Source organism: Carcharhinus amblyrhynchos, chromosome 4 (genome assembly GCF_965287045.1).
Source record: "Carcharhinus amblyrhynchos chromosome 4, sCarAmb.v2.hapA, whole genome shotgun sequence".
In the NCBI taxonomy this organism is placed as follows: domain Eukaryota; kingdom Metazoa; phylum Chordata; class Chondrichthyes; order Carcharhiniformes; family Carcharhinidae; genus Carcharhinus; species Carcharhinus amblyrhynchos.
Genome location: NC_137327.1, coordinates 60,498,484 through 60,524,113, shown reverse-complemented (window position 1 = coordinate 60,524,113; position 25,630 = coordinate 60,498,484). Strand labels below are relative to the sequence as shown.

Below are 25,630 nucleotides of genomic sequence, written 5' to 3'. Positions count from 1 at the left end.
ATTCTCATTTACATAACAATCTGGCCAAGAGGTTAACACTTTAGCAATAAAAGTTACGCAGCAATGCAATTCATTTAAACACTAAAAACAGTAAAATACAAATTAGCAATGAGAGAGAATTAACAGTTTAGGAAGTACAAATATCAGTCAATAGAGCATTACCCTTCACTGAAAAGCATCCATGAGAATAAAGTAAGTTGGCTTCATTTTTAATTGTTATTGGCAATTGCAAACTATGAATTATGATCAAAGACTGTGCTCACTCGGAGTCACCAATTTGATCAAGTCACATGACTAGGTTCTACAAATTTTCCAGCCCTTCAGTGTACTAGGGCTGACAGGCCTTAGACAACGACTTTCCCAGTTGCACCTCTGTGGCAGCTGCATCAAGCTTTAGTACATCCCTCAGCACATAATCCTGGAGCTTGGAATGTGCCAGTCTGTAACGCTTGGTCGAGGGCAACTCTTTGCACTGTAAGACCAGCAAGCTTCAGGCAGATTGTGGAACATCTTTTACTGAGTTGATGATCCTCCAGCTGCAGTTGATGTTGATCTCAGTGTGCACTTCAGGGAATAGCCCAGAGGCTGGTTGGCCACACCAGCTGACAAGCAACCATCCAGCCTAACCCTGCTTACTAGCTGTTGGTCCATTGTCTTGTAGCACCTTCTAAAATCTCAGGAAGTCCTAAGCATTTTACTTTTGAAGTGCGGACACTATTGTAATATACAAAAACGTCATACAATTGTGCACATTAAAGTCCCACAAAAGGCATTGAGATAATAACTGATCAGATAATTGTTTTTTTTAAATGCTGTTGATTGAGGGTTGTACATGTGTGTATATATACACACGTGTGTGTGTGTGTGTATGTATATATATTTATATATATGTATACACACAGGCCACCAGGGATAAGTCACTCCTGTCCTTTTTGTCAAATATAGCTATAGGATTTCTGTATCCAACTAAGAATTCAATTTGTGACACTGATCAATTGATCTTGCAATAACCTCTTGCTCCAAGTATAGAAAATTCACAGTGCAACAATAAATCCTAAACCAAGTGGGCTACCGGACAAACTGCAGAAGGCCATTGGAAATTGCACCTCACAACCTTGCAGCTCACAGGTTCAGAGATGTGAAACCCCAGCCCTCCTTAAAATAATCTCATTGCTTCATTGAACATTTGCCCCATGTGTATTCCAATTGATTTGGTTAGAGAGTGCACTGGATAAGGATTTCACAACCTGACATAAATCAGCATATCCAAATGCGTGGCATTAGGTCTTGGTTTCTTGGAACAGGGAGAGGTTTAGAGAGGCACATACTGTGTTACTGAAAATTGTTTTTGCACTGCCAAAGAATTTCATGGCTATGAGGTCCCTAAACACCACAGACACTCACTCGTCACGGATAGGAACAATGGAGGAGCTTTGAAGACTGGTGTTCACTTATGCTTTGTACAATGTTCTAACAGCAAGAGAAACATGAAGAAGATGAATCCTGCATTTAACATTGCCTTCATTGTTGCATGTAGACAGCAGGAAAAGCAAAGAAAAGCATGACACCAGTGGCAGGCTTGGCAGAGGGAGGTACCCTGAAGAGAAGAAGCAGCAAAACCCCCTTCAGACCCAGAGGATGAAGCACTCAAATCTGTGACTTGGGTGGCTCGCAAGACTGAGGCTAAGCAGGAGATGTATCATTCCTCCAGTTGAGCAAAAATCATTGTTGCCATGTTTCTTTATGTTCAGGAATGTGGTGGTCACCCCTGTCACATTCTCCCAGAGTTAACACCATGGGAATTGAATGGACATCTATTACCAGTGGCTTTCAAAGTTGCTGCAGCTCTTAACTTTTACATGTGTGGCTCTTTTCAGTGTTCCATTGAGGACCCCTGGGACATCTCTCAAGCTTCCCCTCAAAAGTGCATAAGGAGGTGACAGATACCAAGGTTCACAACTACATGTGTCTTGCTAGAGATCAAACCATCCCAGGCAGCCCAAGCACTTATTTGTTTATAATGTTTGTTTATTAGCGTCACAAATAGGCTCATTAACACTGCAATGAAGTAACTACGAAAATCCCCAGTCGTCACACTCGGACCCCTGTTTGGGCACATTGAGGGAGTATTTAGCATGCACCTAACCAGCACGTCTTTCAGATTGTGGGAGGAAACCGGAGTACCTGGAGGAACGTGCAAACTCCAAACAGACAATGACCCAAGACAGGGAATCGAACCTGGGTCCCTGGCATTGTGAGGCAGCAGCGCTAACCACTGTTCCACTGTGCCGTTGTCTCAGAATTCTCAGAAGTACAGGGTACCATCGATTGTATACACTTGGTTCTCAGAGTTCCCTTGCAAGAACCAATGCAAGACGTTAACAGGCAAGTGTTCCATTCACACAACGTACAGCTGATCTGCAACCACTAGAAACATCAGGTATATATGTGCAGGATATCCAGAAACCTACCATGACTCCTACATCTTGAGTAAATCACAGATTCCCAAATTTTTCGAAGGCCCAAACCATGTCCTGGGTTGGTTCCTTGGTGACAAAGGCTACCCACAAAAGACATGGCTGATAATGCCTGTCAGGCAGCCACAACATCATCCAAGGAAAGGTACAATGAGGCTAATGCCACCGCCACACAAACATTGGTAGAACAACCATTGGCACATTTAAAATGCGATCCTGATATCTCAACAGATACAGATCTGGCAGCACCTTCCAGTACACTCCCTAGAGGGTCTCATAGATTATTGTGGCTTGCTATGCTTTGCACAACCTGGCACGACAAAAAGGGAGGACCTGACAAATGATGAGATAGAGGGGTTGCATGTCTGATCTGAGAATGAGGATGACGAGAGGGCTGAGGTTGAAGAATTTAAGGCTGCAGGGATGGAGGCCATAGCATCAGTCACCAGATTCCAGGAGGATGTTGACAGGATGTGGTGATTATACTTTCAGGTCACTGGCCTCCATGCTGGGCCCACATTACCACCTGTGTTGCTGTTCTTATTTCGACCATCCACTTCAATTTGAGAGTGAGTACCTGTACCTTTGAAAAACGACGAACTCTCAGGAATATATTGCCTCGCTGGAATGCAGGAGAGCCTCCAAGCATCACATGTTAGATGGTGAAGCCGCTTCAAGAATCTCTCCAGCATCCCAATATCTATAGCAACCTACAAGAGGCAAGAACTAGTATACAATCCTCAGTGCGCTTGTGGCTGTGTGCCTTCAGTCTCAAAAGGCATCTTAAGGAGAGCAAGGTCCAGCTATGGGACAACACCTTCTGTATGACTTGAGTAGTGAATACTTGACGTGAGAACTGGACAAAGCTAGCTGAGGATACTCCAGAAGTGTTCATGCCTGTCAATCACACTGATCCCTCAGTGTTAATTCAATCCTTGTAACATTAAGATCCGGCACTCTCAGTGAGGAATCCAGAACTGCAGTCAGCCTGACCGCTCCCTGGCCATGGAGGAGCTCATGAGAAACATCTTCAGACACCTACCTGCCCACAGAGGAACAAGTCTCTTCTTCCAAGCAATGATTTTCCTCTGATGGCTATCTCTAGCTTATCTAAAGTGAAGACAGACCAGGGAGCTCTCAAAGTTCAGCATCATTGATAATAAAGAACACAGATCAGCTGAATTCCATCCTCGGTCCCATCCCATTTTCACTCTCAGCATTGTCATCCCATCTCGCTCACATATGCGCATTGAGATCAGGATCAACAGTTCAAGTGACCCCAACACATCACCATATGAAATTAACCTTCAGAACTCACCAAGTGTTTAGGTGAGGGGAAGCATACCAGAACTGATGGCCAACGCTCGATCCCTATATTTTTATGATAGCTTGTGAGTGCAATGCAGACAACCTCACTCATTAATAATGAGTAAATGCTATAGCTTTGAGCTCCAAGACAAAAATGTGTCAGCAAGGGTCCGAGCTCAGGAACATTTAGGTGGGGAGCTGTGCAAATTGTTGAGATAACAGTGATGAAGGTGGATTTGAGCGTAGAGGAGCCAGAGCATAAGCTAATAGATTGAACATCCTCATGTCTGACAGTTCATGAAGATCAAGGAAAAGTTACCCATCTTCATGTGCATCTACATCTCTCATTTGACATTAAATCTTTACTTTTGCACAATGCAGTTGGGTCAAGGGATTATATGAGTCTCCATCTGACACAACCAGGAATGAATATCACTTGAATCTGTAAAACATTTCTAAGAGATGTCTTGCACATGCACACTTTACATTGAGGGTGATGCTTCACTGATATTGGGCTGAAAGCTAACATTCATTGCACGCAACATTGACCTAAACGACGTGATGTGACATCTGTGATAAGTGAGGAAGGGAAAATGGTGTGAGAACTGATTGACCAGTTCAACAAATAACGGACACATGTACAAGAGGACATGTGCAATGGGTGTAGTTCTATTTACATTGTTAAAAATTATGGACATCTGGTGAACACCTATGCAAATGTTGTGCTTCTGGTATTTTATGATGTATCTAATCTTATTGCTATGTCCTGGTGCATTTCCAACACAGTGGAGATGGAGATAGCCCGCTGCCTGTTACACCCTGTCATCTGTGATGACTTTGGACATTTTCTGAAATGTCAAGACCTGGAAGGCCCTGGCCTGCTTTTAGCCTCCTGCTTGGGTCTCCTTTCATCTGTGGAGCTGCAGCACGTATGGTCACTGTCCTGAAAACCACTGGATGCTTCCAGAGTCACCTTGGTGGATGGCTCCAGAATGTCCAGCTGCTGGTCCTTTTCCCTTTGAGTGACCAAGAGCACCTGGACGGGGCACCTGGAGTGAGACTGAGGTGCCCGTGCACCACCTTATGTAGCTACTGCTGGATGCCACCAATGCCTATAATGATGGAGTGCAATTCCTGCAGCAACACAGGTGCAATGTCCTGGACCAATGTCCCCATGATGGCCGCTATCTTATCAAATTTGACCTCAGTGCACAGCCTTGCCAGCATGATGACCTCAGGCTGAATGTGGACAAGCTCCTCCACTGTAGATTGCAATCTGTGTAATGCTTCTGACAACCCTGCCTGATTTTCCCACTTATTGTCACGCAACTCCAACATTGACTTAGGACCAAGTTCACTTGTCATCTGACAGAGACTCAGCAGAATTCTGGCCTCCAGCAGTCCTCTGATTGTTGGTGACATTGGATTGGCCTGCCTCCACCTGATATGGACCAAAATCACTGCTGTGCTCACCACATTGACGCTGAGCCTGCTCTAGATCTAGGTCCTGCTGAGGTGTGCATGTGGTAGAAGGTGTGGATAAGTGCTGTGATGGATTTTCCAATAACATGGATTCTCATCCAAGGTGTCCTTGGAGCTAAAAATGGGGTGCTGGCTCCCAATGTCCTTGGGACGTTTGACTGTGGTGCCTTTAAAGAGAGTAGAAGTAATTAGTGGGGCAACAGATTTCAAAGCACAACATGACTAACATGGTCACTGTCTGAAGGAGCAGTTGGTGAAGGGTGTTCACATCTATCAATGCCACATTGCCACAGTCTAGTCCATTCCAAACAGCTCCACAGCACACTCCTCAAAAGGAATGAGAGCCTTGAGCTTGGGCATCCTCCCACCAGTCTGGGGTCTCTCCCTCTTATTGTGGGAAAGTTTGTTCTGCATGATGAGACATAACAAGTGTGAGATCAGGACCCATGCCAAGGCAAAATATAAGGATGCCTGGATTGTGTGGATGCTGAATGGAGTCATGCACGAGGGGAGTCCGTGAGTGACACACAATACGAGCCCTTTCTTTGCGAGAATGTGAGTGGGAATGTCCCTTGAGCTGGCAGTTGGGAGAACTTTGTGGAGATTCATTTGGAGAATGCCTGATGGGCTGTGAAATTATAAGTTGACACTGGATGATTTACACTGGCAGACTGGATGAAATCTTTCACCCTCTTCCTGCACTGGATGACTGACCTCTTACGAGCTAAGTTGGTGCAAGGGGAAGCAGTGGTGTAGTGGACTAGTAATCTAGAGACTCAGCGTAATGCTCTGGGGACCTGGGTTTGAATCTCACCATGTGGGAGATGATAAAATTTGAATTCAGTGAAATATTTGGAATGAAAAGTCTAATGATTTTGAAACCATTATCAATTGTCATAAAAATCTATCTGGTTGACAGATGTCCTTCGGGGAAGGAAATCTGTCATCCTTCACTGGTCTGGCTTATATGGAACTCCAGATCCCTGGTTGACTCAGGGATGGGTAATAAATGCTAGCCCAGCTAGCAACACTGACATCTCATGAACAAATTTTTAAAAATCACCACTCTGGCCCTACCCACCCACCACCACCACCACCACCACCACCACCACCACCACCACCCCCCACCACCACCCCGCCCCCCAAAGTCACAGTGGAGAGATTTTTGAACCTCCGTTGGGCCGCAGGCATTGAGAAGGCTGTGCATGGCTGCACTTTCAATATGCTTCCGCTGCATTAATCCACTTGGGTCACAGTGGGATGGGCAAATGACAGGCTGCCCACCCGCATGAAGCAATGTGTTTTCCTGTTGATACCATTACGAACTGAAATGAGAAATTTCTTCACTTGAGGCCAAATCACTGACTATACTTAAGGAAGTAGGTAGATTTCTCTGTCAAGTGGTTTGAGGAGAGCACTGGACTGTGTGTTGAGTTAGAGGATGAGCCATAAACATGTTGAATGGTGGAATAGGTTCAAAGATCCAAATGGCCTACTCCTGCTCTATTTTCTATGTGTACTTAATGAGGTGAGAAGTATACAATCCGATGTGAAAATCCACCAATGCAGCCAATGGGAAAAACACCACTTTTCCCACCCATCACCACACTCAGTCCAAGGAGCGGAAAATCTAATCCTACAAATGAATAATGTGGTCCGTGAACTTTAGAGCTGGTGCAATACCACATATATAAGCCATATGTCCCAATGATTGGTAGATTTTATCAAACAGCACATCCCCTCGACTTTTTTTTTTAAATATTCATTTGTGGGACATGAGACTCGCTGGCTGAACAGCGTTAATTGCCCATCTTTCGTTGCCCTTGGAGGGCAGCTGAGAGTCAACTATATTGTTCTGGCTCTGGAGTCACATGTAGACCAGACCGGATAAGGACAGCAGATTTCCTTCCCTAAAGGACATTAGTGAACCAGATGGATTTTCTGACAATTGACAGTGATTTCATGGTCATCAGAAGATTCTTAATTCCAGAGATTTTTTTATTGAATTCAAATTCCACCCTCTGCCGTGGCAGGATTTGAACCCAGATCCCCAGAACATTGACTGAGATTCTGGATTAATAACCTAGCGATGATACTACTAGGCCATTTCTACTTGTTCTCAATAGGCACAGTATTGACTGTACTCAATCAATCGTGTTTGCAAAGTTCGGAATGTCATGACTAACTTCAGATGTGAATCCATGATAGGGCAGCATTTGCTCAATAATCCCAAATGTTCCTAAGAATTACAATAACAACCAATTTTAACTTGTCAGTCAGGCTCACTGTGTAACTCTACATATACTGATGGGATGTGAGTGTCACTGGCGAAGTCAGCATTTGTTGCTCATCCTTAGTTACCCTTGAACTATGTGGCTTGCTAGGCCATTTCAGAGAGCATTATGAGCCCACCGCATTGCTGTGGGTCTCAAGTCACATGTAGGCCAGACCAGGTAAGGATAGTCATTTCTTCCTTAAAGGATGTTGGTAAACCAGATGGGTTTTTACAGTAATCAAAAAAAGCTTCTCAATATCCTAGCATTTGTGTGTTCCATTGCCTTGTTAGCCTTCCTCAATGAATTCCTCACAATTCTCTGAATTGAACTCCGTTTACCACTGTTCCATTCAACTGCTGGGAAATGTAGCAAGTTTGAGTATTGAGGAAAGAGAGGGAAAAACCACTGTCGCTTTTCTCAGCTTCAAGCTGCTTCTGAAAATGAAACAAATTGAAATGCTCTGAAAAAAAGCTATCCATCAGTCAGATGACATGACCTGTCAAACATTCCCAGATCAAGCTCTACTCAACAATTCCAAAGGCACATTAAAACCACAGAACACTGCATTTGTTCAGATTAAAATCAATATGATATCAATCATTCTGCCTTGGTGACAATAAAGGACACCGGCTACAGAAAACACTGTGCCGACAAAACACCCTACAGAGAAACATGATTAAGATATATTTATTCAAGGCACAGTATCATCACAGGTCATAATCAGTAAAATGGAAAAAGGTGATATGGTGTATTTGAATTTTCTGAAAACTTTTGATAAAGTTTCATATAAGAGGTTTGTATGTAAAATTAAAGTGCATAGGATTGTGAGGTAAAATATTTGCATTGATAATGCAAGGGGTCATAATCTTAGGTCTGAGCTGAGAAGAAATTTCTTCACTCAGAAGCTGGTAAACCTGTAGAATTCTCTACCACAGATTGAAAAATGGTTCGCAGACAGGAAACAGAATAGGAATAAATGGATTTTTTTTGAAGTGGCAGGAAGTGACCAACGCGGCCTCACAGGGATCAGTATTTGGACCCTAGCTATTTACAATATACATGATTTGGATGAGGGAACCAAATATAATATTGTCATACTTTTGGTCTCCTTATCTAAGGAGGTATTTACTTGCCAAAGAGGGAGTGCAGCAGAGGTTCATGGGACTGATTCCTGGGATGGCAGGATTGTCTTATGAGGAGACATTGAGTTGACGGGGCCTGTATTTACTGGAATTGAGAAGAGTGAGAGGGGATCTAATTACAATGGACAAATTTCTGACACAGCAAGATAGACTAGATGCAGAAATAATGGACCTGATTCTCCCACCGCGACCCGCAACTTTTCTGGCTGGTCCAGTCGGGAGAATCACGCCATCGGCCTTTTTCTGGGATGCGCATCTCCCAGAGCTGAAGAACAGTTGGAGTCCAGACCACGCTGAAAAACAGCAGGAAGACAATAAGCTATTTGAATCTTTTTTTAAGTAATTTAAATATATTTTGCATGTCATTATTGGAAACTTGCCAGTCCCAGTAGAATCTCCCACCCCGCCAGGAGTACTTCATTCTGGTGGGATTTAAAGTAGCTCCCCACATTCAGGGAACTCGCGGGAGACCTCACTGGAATGAAGGGGGGCAATTAGGGCCTGCCAGGGGATTGGTGGCAGGGGGGAGGTGTTCCCTCAGCATGGGCATCCTGGCAGTGCTAGCCTGTGCCCCCTGGCACTGCTCAAAGGGAAAAGTACCCATGCCCCGGGGGCCACCTTAGCACTGCCCACTCGCTGTGCCAAAGAGGTGGGGCCTAGGGGTAATCATTTGTTCCGCCCCACTGTCACACTGCATTGGGATCAGTCTGGGCTGGAGGGAGACCTGTTATCAGAGGAGTGGTCTGCCAGGGGAGGAGGGGGCATGCCTCTGGGGGAGGGAAGGTCTGATCCTGGAAGGGGGAGGGATGTTATGGGGTGTTCTGGCCCTGGGGTGGGGGGTCAGTGGGGGGTTGGGCAGAATCACCTCTGCTTGGGGGGGTTAGCAGAAAGAATGGACAAGGCTACTTGCAGATGTCATATTCTTGATTTTTCAAAAGATTTTTGATCAAGTACCACACTGTTGTTTGTCCATCGTCATTGATGAGGATGGCAATGACAACCACGCTGTATGAGGATGACGACCACACTGTAACCTCATAAAGGTGAGGATGTATGGAGTCAAGAGATGTATAACTGAATAGAGAGCAAATTGACTAAAAAAAAGTAAGAGCAGGGATCAAAAGGTCATATTCAGGCTGAGGGAAGGTAGAAAGCAATGTTCAGGAAAGATCGGTGCTGGGGCCTTTGCTGATAATTTACATTATTGATTTGGATCTAAAGACAAATCAGCCAATGCCAGTATTTGCGAATGATATCGCATTGGGGCATAGCTGGGAGGATTGGAAGAGTACACCAGGGAACAAAAGTGTAATTGAGGTACTAAGTGGAATCACTAGATATTCCTTGTCATTCTTTGTAAACATTTGTCTGTTTATTTTGTTTCAATTATTAACAATTCCCAAAATCTAAACGGTTACATGCCCAATTACACTTGGAGAACTGGACTGTCTGATGCTCACTCAACCATGTCTCTATCTGCATTTTCTGCTGTCCCGCCATCACAAGCATTGGTGATCTGCTGGCCGTTCCTGCTCCGTACTGCTGGTCACTGCTGCTGAACATTTCTGCTGGCATGCTACCAGTCTCTCCTGCTTTATTTGCTGCTGGTCAGGTTTCTGGTTGTGTTTCAGGTCACTGCTGCTGGTATGTTACTGGTCACTCATTGTGTTGCTGCTGGTCATTTTGTTGGTCACTATGTATGGTTGTGCTGCTGGTGGTTACAGTGGTTGGTCATGGCTGCTGGTCTCTGCTGCACATATGTTCTCATGTTGTTTCATGTTTTGCAGTTGCTCAGTAGGCATTTCTAATGGTGAAGTAGACATGTCTCTGAGACAGTAATGTACAGCATACAGCTTCTGCTTCATCAAACCTCTCTGGGAATCTTGTAGCATCTTTCCTGCCTGGTCTCGAGCATTGTTTCAGCATCCCAGTTGTTTGATCTGCAAGGGATCTAGCATGTCCATCATTGTACCTGGGATATCGGGTATTGTCAGCCATGGCTGTGGTGAGTAACTCGAAGAAGATCCAGCCATCATATCTGTCCCTCTTTTCTTAATTATCAAAGAACCACGACCAGTTTTATTTGATCAAAATAGAAACAGCATGCAAACTTTCAGGGGCATTTGCACTGACGTGCATCATTTACTGATTTTTTTTAATTTAAGTTTTAAGTTAAGGTTTTATGTTTTTATGTTTAAGTTTATTTATTAGTGTCACAAGTAGGCTTACATGAAAACGGCAACGAAGTTGCTGAGAAAATCCCCTAGTTGCCACACTCTGGCAGCTGTCCAGGTACACTGAGCAAGAATTTAGCATGGCCAATGCACCTAACCAGCACATCTTTCGGACTGTGGGAGGAAACTGGAGCACCCAGAGAAAACCCACACAGGCATGAGAAGAACGTACAGACTCTGCACAGGTTGGGTTGATTGGCCATGCTAAGAAATTGCCCCTTAGTGTCCAGGGTAGCTGAGGTTTAGAGGGATTAGTGGGTATAATATGTAGGGATATGGGGGTAGGACCTAGGTGGGATTGTGTTCAGTGCAGACTCGATGGGCCAAAGGGCTTATTTCTGCATTGTAGGGTTCCTATGGTTCAAACCGAGAATCAAACCCAGGTCCCTAGCACTGTGAGATAGTGCTAACCACTGTGTCACCATGCGGGCTTCACTGGGGTTACGTTAATGTCATAATAGAATCCACCTATTCCAATAGGATTATTGACTATTTGCTAATGATAGTACAGGATCTGAATTGTTGCTGTGTCTTGTTTTGTTAGTAACCAAGTGTGTGTGACCTAATGCAGACAGATACAGGAGGATGAAATGTGTATCCAGGAGACAGAACCAAATGTGAATACCTTTAGATTGGCTGGCTTCATAGTGTTGATTTGAAATGTACATCCTATTGTATTGTGGGGTACTTGAGGTGGCCGATACCACTAAAATTTAGACAATTCAAGACTCACAAGGCAGGTATCTCTCTGTATAGAGAGAACTTTAAACCAGTGGCCGCCAGGTGTTCATCAAAGGTTTATCAATCGTTCCCATCTTTCAATAGCTTTAAATCAATCATTTTCAGGATACACAAGTCAATAATAATACATCAAATACTTTAGCCAATGTAATTCCACTCCTTGGCATAATGGTATTTTATTAGTCCGTGAAATCCAGAAGCTGATTCCTCTCCTGGCTGTCCCAAGTAGCCTAAGACATTCAGCCCAGAGTTCAAATGAATGTTCTCATGGGTTCTCTTAAAGGTTTCTATCTAACCAGACTAAGTCATAACACCGTGTCTGGGAACTAGTCCATCTTGTCTGGGCAGTGAATAAATCTTATTCATGAAATATGATAAAGTGTTCTAAATGTTCTCCCATCTGAAACTTGACTGATAAAAATTACATATTTCTAAGGTCCAAATATTCTCTCAAAGTATGGCTTTGCCCTAATGACTTTTACCATGACACCTTGTGGTAAGATGCTTTTTGACTAAAGTGAACAATATTCCTTAAAATCAATAATTCAAAACAAGTGATTATAATCATAATCACTTCTTTGAATCAATTACTGCATATCATATGTGTAAATTGCTTCTTATTAGTTCATAAACTTATTTTAAAAATTATTTAACTGAATGCTGCTAGTTCTGTTAATGCCTTAATGACTACTATCTTATCCCATTAAAGGTTCCACTTGCATGCTGCCCAACAGCACAATTGCTGCATGTTCCTTCCTCGGCAGCTAAAGTGTGAACATTAGAAAAAACTGTGCATATTGGTCTCACTCCCCTCTTTACTCCCTCCTCTTTTGCTCCTTCTGTTCAGCCTCCCTGTCTTTCCTCCATCCAGCATTGTAAGGCTTTTCAAATCCAAACTCCAAATCATAAAATCACCACTTTCTTACTTAACTTGCATCCTCTTATCTCCATTTTGTTGTGCCCTGAACTATGGCTCTTAACTCTGTTCCTGGATTTCTCAATTAAATTCTTGATGTCATATTCACCAATAGATTCAAATCTTCTAAGAAATACTGCAAAATATTAAAGATTTAATTTAATGAAGCAATCTTACATTCTCCAAATGAAAAAAATAAATACTTAGATTTCTATCGTGTATTTCACTACATCAGAACATTCCAAGATGCTTTACAGTCAATTAAGTAATTTTAAAGTGTAGTTCCCCTCCAACCCACTAACCATCCTAACTTGGATCTATATCGCTGTTCCTTCACTATCACTGGGTCAAAATCCTGAAATTCCCCGAACAGCATAGCGGGTGCACCTACATCATATGTGCTGCAGCAGTTCAAGAAGGCAGCGCACCACCTCAAGGACAATTAGGGCTGGGCACTAAAATTGCTGGCACAGCCAGTAATGCCCACATCCTGTGAAAGAATAAAACAAACCACTGTTGCAATGTAGGAAATACTACAGATAAGGAACGAACGCAAAACAGCGATGTTGGTTGAGAGATAATGATTGTCCAAGATTCTTTGAACAGTTCTAGGAGATCTTTAACTTCAACCTGAGACTATGGGTAGGATTCTCCAACCGTTCACACCGGTGAAGTTCTTCGGTCAGCGCAGTGCTCCTTCAGTAGTACCACTTTTGAGTTCATCCTGGATAAAGCCATGTTTCTGAACGATTCGCCCTGTCTGTTTGATCCTAATCACAGTAACACAGACTTTTAGCTCTCTAATCTGAAGGAGAAGATGGAATTGAAGACACAAACTGTCGTTGGTTTTTTTCCTTCAATAAATCTTCTCACCCAGACATTTGACAGTTTAAGTTGTGAACATTATCAGCTTTTCCACGACAGGCAGCAATTTGATAAAGGTGCCCTTCTAATCAAATTCTGCTCTTTAATCTCCCTCAGCTTGAAAGTTTCCCGTGACTGAATTCAAAGCCCCTGATCACATTCAGCTCAGGATGCTGACGATATCCATTCCCTGTCTAATCCTCTGGAGAACAGCCCATTATTTAATCAGCTCTGCTTTGCCTTTACCAAGATTGATGAGTTCCATCCAGTGAAAGGTGCTGAGTGATGGTCTGGCTGTCTCCGAAGTCTCAAAGTAGCCCATCTTGGCTATCTCTCAAGAGATGGTTGACTGGCCTCCTATTTGAAGGAGAATACACTCCAGCCTGTTTATCCCCCACAACACTTTCTGATAAGTCAGCAAGCTTTTTAACTTGGAAATTTGTCTCTGAATTAGATGAAGGGCTTCAGTATTCACCCTACAAACAGCAACATCATTAGGCTGAAAGACAAAGATGCATTGCTTCCAAACATATCTAGAGAATCATTGATCAAGCTTACGGTTAAAAATTCCCATCAGTTTGCATTTACCCTATCTGGGAAAAAGTTGAAGCGAAAATAAACACTTGTACAAAATGTTTGTCTAGTTAATGAAAATCATTAAGACAAAAAAACTATTTTGGCCAATTAAGGGCCAGTAAATAACATAACGATACTAGAAGAGGAGGAGGAACTTGCTGCCTGACTAGTAGCCATGTGACTACATATTCCTGCTCTGACACCAACTGTACACCATTTGATAAATCTGACCCTGACATCTAATGGATCATGGTGTTAATTCTTTATTGAGCTAATGAAGCCAAGCACAATTTAGGGTAATTACAATGCTTAAATAAAAACAAAATGGATGCTGGAATCTGAAACAAAATTCTCTCTCCACAGATGCTGTCAGACTTGCTGAGATTTTCCAGCACTTTCTGTTTTAATTATAATGCTTGACCAATAGTTAAAAGAACAAACCCTTATTAATTAAACCATTCCCTGCTTGAGTAGGGATGTAATCTGACTGGCATTTCTTTTTCTCTGTAACCTCAGGTCTATTTCTGACTTCTTGTAATCACCAATACCCGAAATCCATGCTAACTTGCAACTGGAACCTAGAGGGTTTTTTCAATGTAACAAGGTTGGGAAGATAAAGTTGATTTGATTATTTTCAGCTTGGTAAGTTAAGACTTGAGGAGTAACAAGGTCACTTAGCAATGAGTGATCATCTAAACGGGCTAAATTCTTAAAGAAACAGGACTTTGCCCAGAGTACAATGAACATGGTAATTAATGCTGATCGACTATTAGCACTTTATCCAAACAAAGCTACTTGATAGAGCTTGAAAACAGCTAAAAAAGAAGACATGGTGCTGAAGCTTTTCATATTGCACTCATCAGGACAAATGCACGAATGCCACATTTCAAATGTTCATAATTTATATTACAGGAGAAATAAAATTTTTATAATGAGCTTCTGCAGATGAATGTATGACATTATAGCAAGCTTAAATAAGGAACATAGGAACAGAAGTAGGTTGTTCAGCCCATCGAGCCTGTTCCACTATTGAATATGATCATGGCTGATGGGACACTTCATTACCTTTTATTCACACTATCCCTATAATCCTTTACGCTTATGGTAATCCGAAATCTATCAATCTCTGTTTAAAAATGCTCGATGACTGAGTTTCCATGGCCCTGTGGAGTGAAGAGTGCCAATGATTCACAATCCCACCCACCAGCAAATATTTTACCTGCATCTACTCTGTCTACTCATTTAAGTATTTTCTAGGTTTCAATGAGATCATCTCTCATTCTTTGAAACCCTATAGAGAATATAGCTTCAGTTTGTCCAGGCCCTCTTCATAAAACAGTCTCACCATTCCCAGAACAAGTCTGGTGAACCTTTGTCGTGCCTTGTCTATGGCAATAATATCCCTTCTAAGCTAAGGTAAGAGGAGCAATATTGTCCAGATCTTGTTGCTTTTGAACATGAATTGCTACAGTATCTGACTCACGAATAGTGCTGAACATTACATTATGCAATCATTGGCAAACATCCCCACCTCTGATCTTATGACTGAGGGAAGGTCATTGATGAAGCAGCTGAAGATGATTGGGCCAAGGACGCTGTCTGAGGGACTCCCTCCAGAGATGTCGTGGAGCTGAGATGACTGACCCCCCTCCCCCCTCCACAACAACCTCAACCACCTTCCTATGTGCCAGACATTTATTTGGCACATAATGATGAGATAATCTGTTTTAATTTCAAAGAAAAGTCACACTGGACTCAAAATGTTAACTCTATTTCTCTGTCCACAGATGCTGGATTTTTCCAGTATTTTCTGTTTCAGTGATATTGATTGACAGATAATTCTTGGTCAGGAACTGGGGAGTACTCTGCTGCTCTTTTTCAAAAAAAAAATGGAATCTTCTGTGTCTATCCAAGAGAGCAGACAGGAGCTTGTTTTACTTTCTCATCCAAAACGTAGTACCTCTGACACTGCAGCACCCCTTTGGTACCACACTGGACTGTCAGCCCTATTATAATCCATGGATTGGGACTTGAACATTCAACCTCTGACTCAGAGGTGGAAGTGCTACCGCTGACCAAAGCTAATACTTGGGTTACATATGACTGTGAGTGGGAGTGAGAATTTTACAGGGTGCTATGAAATACTGGCATATCCAGGGCTTCTGTAGTACATTGCTCTTCCAGGATACAGTAACCAAAGATGTATTAGAAATAAGTATTATTTTACAAACAAAGCATACCATACATAGAGAAGGAAAGAAGAGAGTGCAGAATGTAGGGTTACAGTCATAGCCAGGGTGTAGGGAAAGATCAAGTTAACACAAGTAGGTCCATTCAAAAAGATGATGGCAGCAGGGAAAAAGCTATTCTTGAGTCGGTTGTTATGTGACTTCAGACTTTTGTATCTTTATCTCGATGGAAGAGAAAAAGTCCTGGGTGCATGGAATCCTTGATTATGCTGGCTGTTTTTCCGAAGCAGCCAGAAATGTAGACAGAGTCAATGGATGAGAGGCTGGTTCGAATGATGGACCCTGTCATGTTTCTGGGAGGGAGAGGAAGGGGTGAGAGCAGAGGTGCAGGAGATTGGTCAGAAACAACTGAGTATCCTGTCAGCCACAGTTGTGGGGGTGGGGTGGGGTGGGGTGGGGTGGGGGGGGGGGGTCCCTTGGTTGAGGAAAAAGACAGATTTGTCAGTAGTGCTGTTTTTGGCATCATTGGAAGAGATGCGGCAAAACTGGGAGAACAGGATGGAGTTCTTGCAGGGAGCAGGATTTGAGGAGCAGTAGTTGAAGTACCTGTGAGAGTTGGTTGGTTTGTGATGAATATTGACGGTCATTCTATCACCAGAAGTGGAAAAAGAAAAGTCAAGGAAGGGAAGTGCTGGAGATAGACCATGTGAAGTTGAGAAAAGGGAGGAAATTGGAAGCAAAATCGATCAATCTTTCCAGCTCCAGATGAGAGCATGAAGCAGCACCAATCGATGTAATGGAGTAAGAGTTCTGGGAGGCGACCTGAGTAGTATTGGAACAAGGAGTATTCCACATGCCTGACAAAAAGACAAGACGTAACTGGCAACTACATGGGTACCCACAGCCACACTTTTAACTTGCAGGGAGTGAAGTAAGTTGTATGGACTTCCCTCTCCACAAATGCTCCAGATCTGTTGAGTTTATCCAGCATTTTCAGATTTCTAACATTACGGTATTTTGCTGTTATTATAAAATAAAATCTCCTTTCACTTTGGCAACCTGAATATTTCAGCTCTGAGCATCACACTTTAAGAAAAATGTCAAGGCCTTGGAGAGGATGCAGTAGAAATGTTCTAGAATGATGACTGGAGAATTGTTATCTGGAGAATCTAGGATCATTCATAGAATAGTTGGCAAGGTGGCACAGTGGTTAGCGCTGCGGCCTCACAGCACCAGGAATCCAGATTCAATTCCAGCCTTGGGTGACTGTGCAGTTTGCACATTCTCCCCTGTCTATATGGACTTCCTCCAGGTGCTCTGGTTTCCTCCCACAGTCAATAGAATGCAAGTTAGGTTGATTGGCCATGCTAAATTGCCCCTTAACACCCAAAGATGTGTGAATTAAAGAAATTGCATAGAAACATAGAAGATAGGAACAGAAGGAGACCATTTGGCCCTTCAAGTCTGGTCTACCATTCATCATGATCATGGCTGATCGTCCAACACAATAACCTAATCCTGCTTTCTCCCCATTAGCATTGATCCCATTTGGCCCAAGTGCTATATCTAGCCACCTCTTGAATACATTCAATGTTTTGATATCAACTACTTCTTGTGGATCCACAGGCTCACCACTTTTTGGGTGAAGAAATGTCTCCTCAGCTGCGTCCTAGATGGTCTACCCCGAATCCTCAGACTGTGACTCCTGGTTCTGGACACACCCACCACAAGGACTATCCTCCCTGCATCTACCCTGTCTAGTCCTGTTAGAATTTTATAAATCTCTGAGATTCCCACTCATTCAGATGATCTCCAGCAAAAACAATCCTAACCTAGTCAATCTCTCCTCATACATCAGTCCCGCCATCCCTGGAATCAACCTGGTAAACCTAGTAGGATAAATACATGGGCGTTACAGGGATAGAGCCTGTGTAAGGTGCTTTGTCAGAGAGCTGGTGCAGACCCGATGGGCCGAATAATCTCCTGCACTATAGAGATTCTATAATACAAGATTGGATCTTCAAAGTTGAAAGGTGGTTAGAGTATATATAGGGAGAAATTGTTTCTTCTGGCAGGAGAACTGGCACAAGTAGGTTAGCCTGAATGGTCTTGTGTGTTGGACGATTGTAAGTAACAAACAAAGAAGCCCCCTTCACCTGCAGTGTGAACGTAAATCTCATTTCTTGCCTGCCAAGGTGGCACAAGGCTGGTACTTTCTTTGTATTGGTCTGTCCAAAATCATCTAACTTAGTGCATGACAGGTGTAAAGGCCTAAATCATGCCAAGGTTGTGTCATATACTATGATGGCTGCTATGTTATAAATGTTTGAGACTGAAACTTAATTGCCGTTTTGCATACATTCAATAAAATATGTTTGATTTGATTACTGTATCAGTAATGTGTTATTGTAATGGTCTGTAAATGTTCTGGTTCTTTTTTTAGATATTTGCTGGGAAGGATTCAATGGTGTCAAAGTGGTATCAGTCCTTGGCACAGTCAGTTACGCCAAAAATCATGGTGTCTACCTCATTGACCAGGAGGTAAGAATCCTCAAATGCATGCTGTTTCAAGAATAATAAAATTTTACAACCTAACGGCTTGTACTCGTTTAGAAGAATGAGGGGAGATCTCATTGAGACGTATAAGATGATGAATGGGATGGATAGGATAGAGGTGGAGAGACTCTTCCCGCTCAGAAAGGATAGTAGGACTAGGGGGCATAGCCTCAAGATAAAGGGGGGGCGGTTTAGAACAGAGTTGAGGAGGAACTTCTTCACTCAAAGGGTGGTGAATCTCTGGAATTCTCTGCCCGTTGAAGTGGTGGAGGCTGCCTCGCTAAATATTTTTAAGACACGGGTTGATGGGTTTTTGATGAGAGAGGGGATTAAGGGTTATGGGGAGAGGGCGGGAATGTGGAACTGAGCCACGACAGATCAGCCATGATCTTATTGAATGGCGGGGCAGGCTCGAAGGGCTAGTTGGCCTACTCCTGCTCCTATTTCTTATGTTCTTATGACTCCAACCAAATATCAAATTCACAGAAACAGGGCATTTATGCTTTACATGAACCTTCTTCCTTCTTCAGCTCACCATTATCAGCAAACCTTTCCATTCCTTCCATTCTTGCATTTATCTAGCTTCCCCATAAATATATCCAAGCTATTTGCCTCAACCATCTCATGTGTTAATTGAGTTCCACATTCTTACTACTCTCTGCGAAAAGAAATTTCCTCTGAATTTCCTATTGGATTTATTCGTAATTGACTTATATTTATGGCCTCAAGATTTGGTCTCTACAGTAAGTAGAAATATTTCCTCCACATCTACCCCATCTAACCATTTTATAATCCTAAAACACCTCTATCAAGACACCCTCCAGTATCTTTTCTAAAGAGCTCCAGCTTGTTCGGTCTTTTCTGATGTTATTCTGGTATCATTCTTTTCAATCTTTTTCATATCTTTTCTAGTAGCTGTATATCCCTTTTGTAATATGGAGACCAAAGCGTTCACAAATCTCCAAGTGTGGTCTAACCAAGGTTCTATACAAGTTTAACAAAACCTACCTGCTTTTCAACTCAAAAACCCTTTTTTTTTATAGCCTTGTTAACCTGCATTATTACTTTGTGATTTGTGTTTGTGCACCCCGACTCCTTTGCTCCTCTACCCAATTCTGATCTTTCAAGCAGCACGTGGCTTCCTTATTCTTTCTACCAAAATGCACCACCTCATACTTGTCTATATTGACACTCATTTGCCAATTAAGAGCCCATACTGCAAGTTAACCAATGTCTTTTATATTTTGTTGCATTCTTCCTTCATATTAACTGCAGTTCACAATTTATTGTTTTCTACAAATTAAGAAATTGTTTCAAATCCTGATCCAAACAATTGATTTATATGGTGAACAAAAGTGGTTGTAGCAGCAATCCCTGTGGTTTTACCAGTCTGAGTAAACTGCCTTTAACCTGTACCCTCTATTTTCTGTTCTGTAACCAATTTGCAGTACCATTTGCTACCTATCTCTTGACTCCACGTGCTCTGATCTTACTCTGAAGTCTGCCACTAAAGACCTTTTGAAGATCCAAGTAAATTAAATTTGTTATCCTAATGTACCTTAACTGTTATTTCTTCAAAAACTTCCGTAAAGTTGGGCAAGTGTGACCATACTATTGAAATATTATTTAAATAAAGAAAGGCTGCAGAAAACTGCAGCACAGGGGAATTTGGGGGTCCTCGTGCATAAATCACAAAAGCTTCAATAGATAATAGGGGAGACAAATGAAATGTTGGCCTTTATTTCGAAAGGAATGGAACATAAAACAGGAGGTCTTGCTAAAATTATGCAAAACACCAGTTAGACCACACCTGGAATATGGTGAACTGTTTCGATTCCTTTCTCTACCCAGAAGGCTATGGAAGCTCAGTGATTGTGTATGTTTAAAGCAGAGATTGATAGATTTCTGATTAACAATATTCTAAAGGATATGTGGATAGTGGGTCTGAAAGGCATTGAAGTCTCTGATCAGCCATGATGGTTTTAAATGATGGAGCAGGCTTGGTGGCCTTCTCTTGTTCCTACGTTCTTTATTGAAGGAAAGATGTACTGACATTGGAGACAGTCCAGAGAATGTTCACTAATTCCATCTCCGGTATGGAGGGATTTTCTCATGAAGAGAGGTTGAGTTGGTTAGGACTGTACATGTTGGAGATTAGAAGAATGAGTGGCGGACAGGTGATTGAGGTGGTAATGAGGAGCATTTTAGTGATAGCAATCACAACATGGCACAATTTAAGCTTGTTATGGACAAGAAAATAGACAAGTTGCAAAAACAAATTTTGGATTGGGGCAGAGTAGGATTCAGTAAATAAGGGAGGATTTGGGAAAGGTTACCTACTAATGGGGAAATCTACAGAAGAGGAGTTGGGGGGGGGCATTCAAAATAAAATGGGGAGGATACAAGCCCAGCATTCAAGAAGGGTTTAAAGATAAACCAGGGAACTACGGACTAGTGAGTCTCACATTATACATTCGTACGTTGCACCTACTGTCAGCAAAAATGTAGTCTTATGTTTAAAGTCCTAATCTTTTTCAGACTTTAACAGGATTTATTCGCCCTGCCCTGCCAGAGTGAATATTGCAATGCCTGTTCTCACATCCAGAGGATAAATCAACCATGGTTAACCAAGGAAGTTCAGGATAGTATTAAACTAAAAGAAAAAAAAACATACGATGTGTCAAACTGTTGGATAAACCTCTGAAGGAGAGCACCTGTCTCCACTTGGAGAGGCAAGGCTTGATCAGGGATAGTCAGCCTGGCTTCGTCAAAGGGAGGTCATTGCCTAACAAATTTGATTAAATTTTTTGAGGAAGTGTGTAGATAAGGGTAGTGCAATTGATGTAATTAAATAGATTTCAGCAAAGCCTTTGACAAGTTCCCATATGGGAGACTTGTAAAGAAGGCAAATGCACATGGGATACAGGGTAATTTGATAAAGTGAATTCAAAATTAGTTCAGCTGTGGGAGACAGAGGGTGGAAGCCAGTGTCCAGTGGTGTACCAGACTGTATTGGATCCCCTGTTATTCGTAATTTATATAAATGACATAGATGACTACGTGGGGGATAGCATTAATAAGTTTGTGGATGACACAAAGGTTGACTGGTTAAGTGAGGTTGAGTGTCTTGGGCTACAAGAAGATGTAGACAGGATGATCATATGGGCCGATAAGTGACAGATGGAATTTAACCCTGAAAAGTGTGAGATGATAAACTTTGGAAGGAGTAATTTGACAAGGAAATATTCAATGAACGGCATGATACTAAAATGTTCTGAGGAACAGAAGGACCTTGGCATGTTTTCTACTGATCTCTGAAGATGGAAGGGCATGTTAGTAGGGTGGTGAAAAGGCATATTGGACACTTGCTTTTATCAATTGAGGCATAGGATACAAAAGCAGGGAAGTCGTGTTGGAATTGTACAGAACTTTGGTGAGGTCACAGCTAGAGTACAGTGTGCCGCTCTGGTCACCATATTACAGGAGGGATATGATTGCGATGGAGAGGAGTGCAGACGAAATTCACCAGGATGCTGCCTGGGACAGAACTTTAAGTTATGAAGAGAGGTTGGATAGGCTTGGGTTTTTTTCATTGGAGCAGAGAAGACTGAGGGGTGACCTGATTGAGGTGTACAAAATTATGAAGGGCATTAACAGTGGATAGAAACAGCTGTCCCCCCTTATGAGGACATATTTTCAAGGTGGGGAGCAGGATGTTTAGGGGGGTTGTGAGGAAAAGTCTTTTTACCCAGAGGGTGGTGACGATCTAAATACAGTGCCTGGGATTGTGGTAGAGGTGGGTTGCCTCACATGCTTTAAAAAGTACCTGGATGAGTACTAGGCACGTCATAACATTTAAGGCAATGAGCCAAGTGCTGGTAAATGGGATTAGGTGGGAGGTCAGGTGTTCCTTGCATGTCAGTGCAGACTCAATGGGCCAAAGGCCGCCTTCTGCACTGTATGGTTATATGATTCTATGACCTTATAGGATTCTCAGTGAGCTTGACAGGGTAGATGCTGAGTAAGGGGTCACCAATGTAAGATGGGGATGAGGGGGCATTTCTTCTCTGAGAGCAGTGAATCTGTGGTTACCGCAGGGAGCTTTGGAGGCTGGGTCATTAAGTATGTTCAAGGCTGAGATAGACAGATTTTTAATCAGTAAATGAATCAAGTGTGATGGGGATAGGGTGGGAAAGTGGAGTTGAGGATTATCATATCAGATCAATCATGATCTCATTGAATGATGGAGCAAATTCAATAGGCTGAATTGCATGTTTCTGCTCTTGTGTCTTAAGGCCTAATGATTTTCACTCTCCACAAGCTTATACAGTAAATGGCAGAACTATTAGGAGCATTGACATACAGAGAGATGTCCACAAATCCCTGAAAGTGGCAACACAGGTGGATAAGGTGATCAAGCTTCTTTGCCTTCATTGCCAAGACATCGTTTAAAAGTTGGCGAATTATGTTGCAGATGTAGAAAACATTAGTTAGGCCACGTTTGGAATATTGCATGCAGTTCTGGTTGCCACACTACGAGAAGGACATGGATGCTTTGGAGAGGGTGCAAAGGTGGTTTACCAGGATGTTGCCTGATCTAAAGGGTTTTACGTATAAGGAGAGTTTGGATAAACTCGGATTGTTTTCACTGGAAAGACAGTGGCTGAGGGCCACCCTGATAAAAGTCTACAAAATTATGAGAGGCATAGTTAGGGTGGATAGTCAGAGGTTTTTTCCCAGGGTGGAAAGTTCAGCTACAAGAGGGCACAAGTTCAAGGTGAGCAGGGAAAAATTTTGAGGAGATGTGTGGGAAAAGTTTTCCAAACGCAGGATAGTGGGCACCTGGAATGCACCAGTGGACATGGTGGAAGCAAGCATGTTAACAATGTTCAAGGCATATCTAGATAGACATGTGAATAGGAGCAAAAAGACAGATAGAAATCCTGTATGAGCAACAAGTAGTGGATCTAAATAAGGATTGGGAATCGGCACAGGCTTGGTGGGCCGAAGGGCTGTTTCTGTGCTATATTGTTCTTTATTCATTTCTTCATCCTCACTGGCACTCTGCTTGGTGATTATCCTGAAAACTGTATTTTTTTTTTCATTGCCTGGCATAATGGAACTGTTATGGGTCATCTTCCCTAATTGTTCTGGCTGACTGACTGACTCTGAGACTTTGTGAGACTGTATGCAGCAAGGCATTTGTGTCCCTCCTTTGTGTTCAGGTTTGCATCTTACTTTCAATAAGTTTTAACCTGGATCTTGTCCCCATTGCAACCATGTCACATGGCCTTGTGTCAGGGCAGATTTTGGAGGTCACATTTTCCTCTTCAAACGACTACATTTTACCTTGATTAAAGGAGACAGTTTAAAACAACAGTTTTATGAGATTCAGTATTCATGCCAATGTTCTTCTATTGATATTTGAGTAAAGATTCCATTATCCATTATTTCCAGAAGGCGTTCGATAAGGTGCCTCACAAAAGGTTGCTGCAGAAGGTTAGGGTACACGGAGTTGGGGATAAAGTGTTAGCGTGATAGAGGATTGGTTATCTAATAGGAAGCAGAGAGTTGGAATCAGTGGATGCTTTTCTGGTTGGCAGTTGGTGAATAGTGGAGTGCCACAGGGAACGGTGCTAGGGCCTCAACTGTTTACCATTTACATAGACGATCTGGAGGAGTGGCTGAGTGTAGGGTAACAAAATTTGCTGATGACACAAAGATGAGTGGAAAAGCAAATTGCCTGGAGGACGCGGAAAGTCTGCAGAGAGATCTGGATAGGCTAAGTGAGTGGGCAAGGACCTGTCAGATGGAGTATAACGTTAGCAAATGTGAGGTTATCCACTTTGGTAGAAATAATAGTAGGAGGGAATATTATTTAAAGGGTGAAAAGCTGCAGCATGCTACTGTGCAGAGGGACCTGGGGGTCCTTGTGCACGAATCGCAAAAAATCAGTCTGCAGGTGCGGCAGGTGATAAGAACATAACATAAGAACGTAAGAAATAGGAGCAGGAGTAGGCCATCTGGCCCCTCAAGCCTGCCCCGCCATTCAATAAGATCATGGCTGATCTGTCATGGCTCAGTTCCACATTCCCGCCCTCTCCCCATAACCCTTAATCCCCTCTCTTATCAAAAACCCATCAACCCGCGTCTTAAAAATATTTAGCGAGGTAGCCTCCACCACTTCAACGGGCAGAGAATTCCAGAGATTCACCACCCTTTGAGTGAAGAAATTCTTCCTCAACTCCGTTCTAAACCGCCCCCCCTTTATCTTGAGGCTGTGCCCCCTAGTCCTACTGTCCTTTCTGAGCGGGAAGAGTCTCTCCACCTCTATCCTATCCATCCCATTCATCATCTTATACGTCTCAATGAGATCTCCCCTCATTCTTCTAAACTCTAACGAGTACAAGCCTCGTTTATTCAGCCTCTCCTCATAGCTCAACACCCTCAACTCCGGCATCAGCCTAGTAAACCTCCTCTGCACTCCCTCCAAGGCCAAAATATCCTTGCGTAAGTACAGCGCCCAAAACTGCACAAGGTACTCCAGCTGCAGCCTCACCAATGCCCTATATAGCCGCAGCAAGACCTCCCAAGAAGGCGAATAGAATGTTGGCCTTGATCGCAAAGGGGATAGAATATAAAAGCAGGGAGGTCTTGCTGCAACTGTACAAGGCACTGGTGAGGCCGCAACTGGAGTACTGTGTGCAGTTATGGTCCCCTTATTTGCGTAAGGATATATTGGCCTTGGAGGGAGTACAGAGAAGGTTCACCAAGCTGATACCGGAGATGAGGGGGTTAGCTTATGAGGAGAGATTAAATAGACTGGGCCTGTACTCGTTGGAGTTTAGAAGGCTGAGGGGGGATCTTAT

At 42.8% G+C, this 25,630-nt stretch overlaps 1 protein-coding gene across 4 annotated transcripts in view; it reads left to right on the top strand.

Annotated features, from left to right (window-relative positions):
• Positions 1–25,630, top strand: part of fcsk (fucose kinase) — a 376,885-nt gene that overhangs the window by 264,440 nt on the left and 86,815 nt on the right. For 3 of the 4 annotated variants that reach the window (XM_080187245.1, XM_080187243.1, XM_080187244.1), the window contains one exon: positions 18,649–18,746. In XM_080187245.1, the coding sequence (XP_080043371.1) occupies positions 18,649–18,746 (98 nt within the window). Of the gene's footprint in view, positions 1–10,602; positions 10,691–18,648; positions 18,747–25,630 lie in introns of those variants that run through there. The other variant, XM_080187246.1, reaches the window with a different exon arrangement.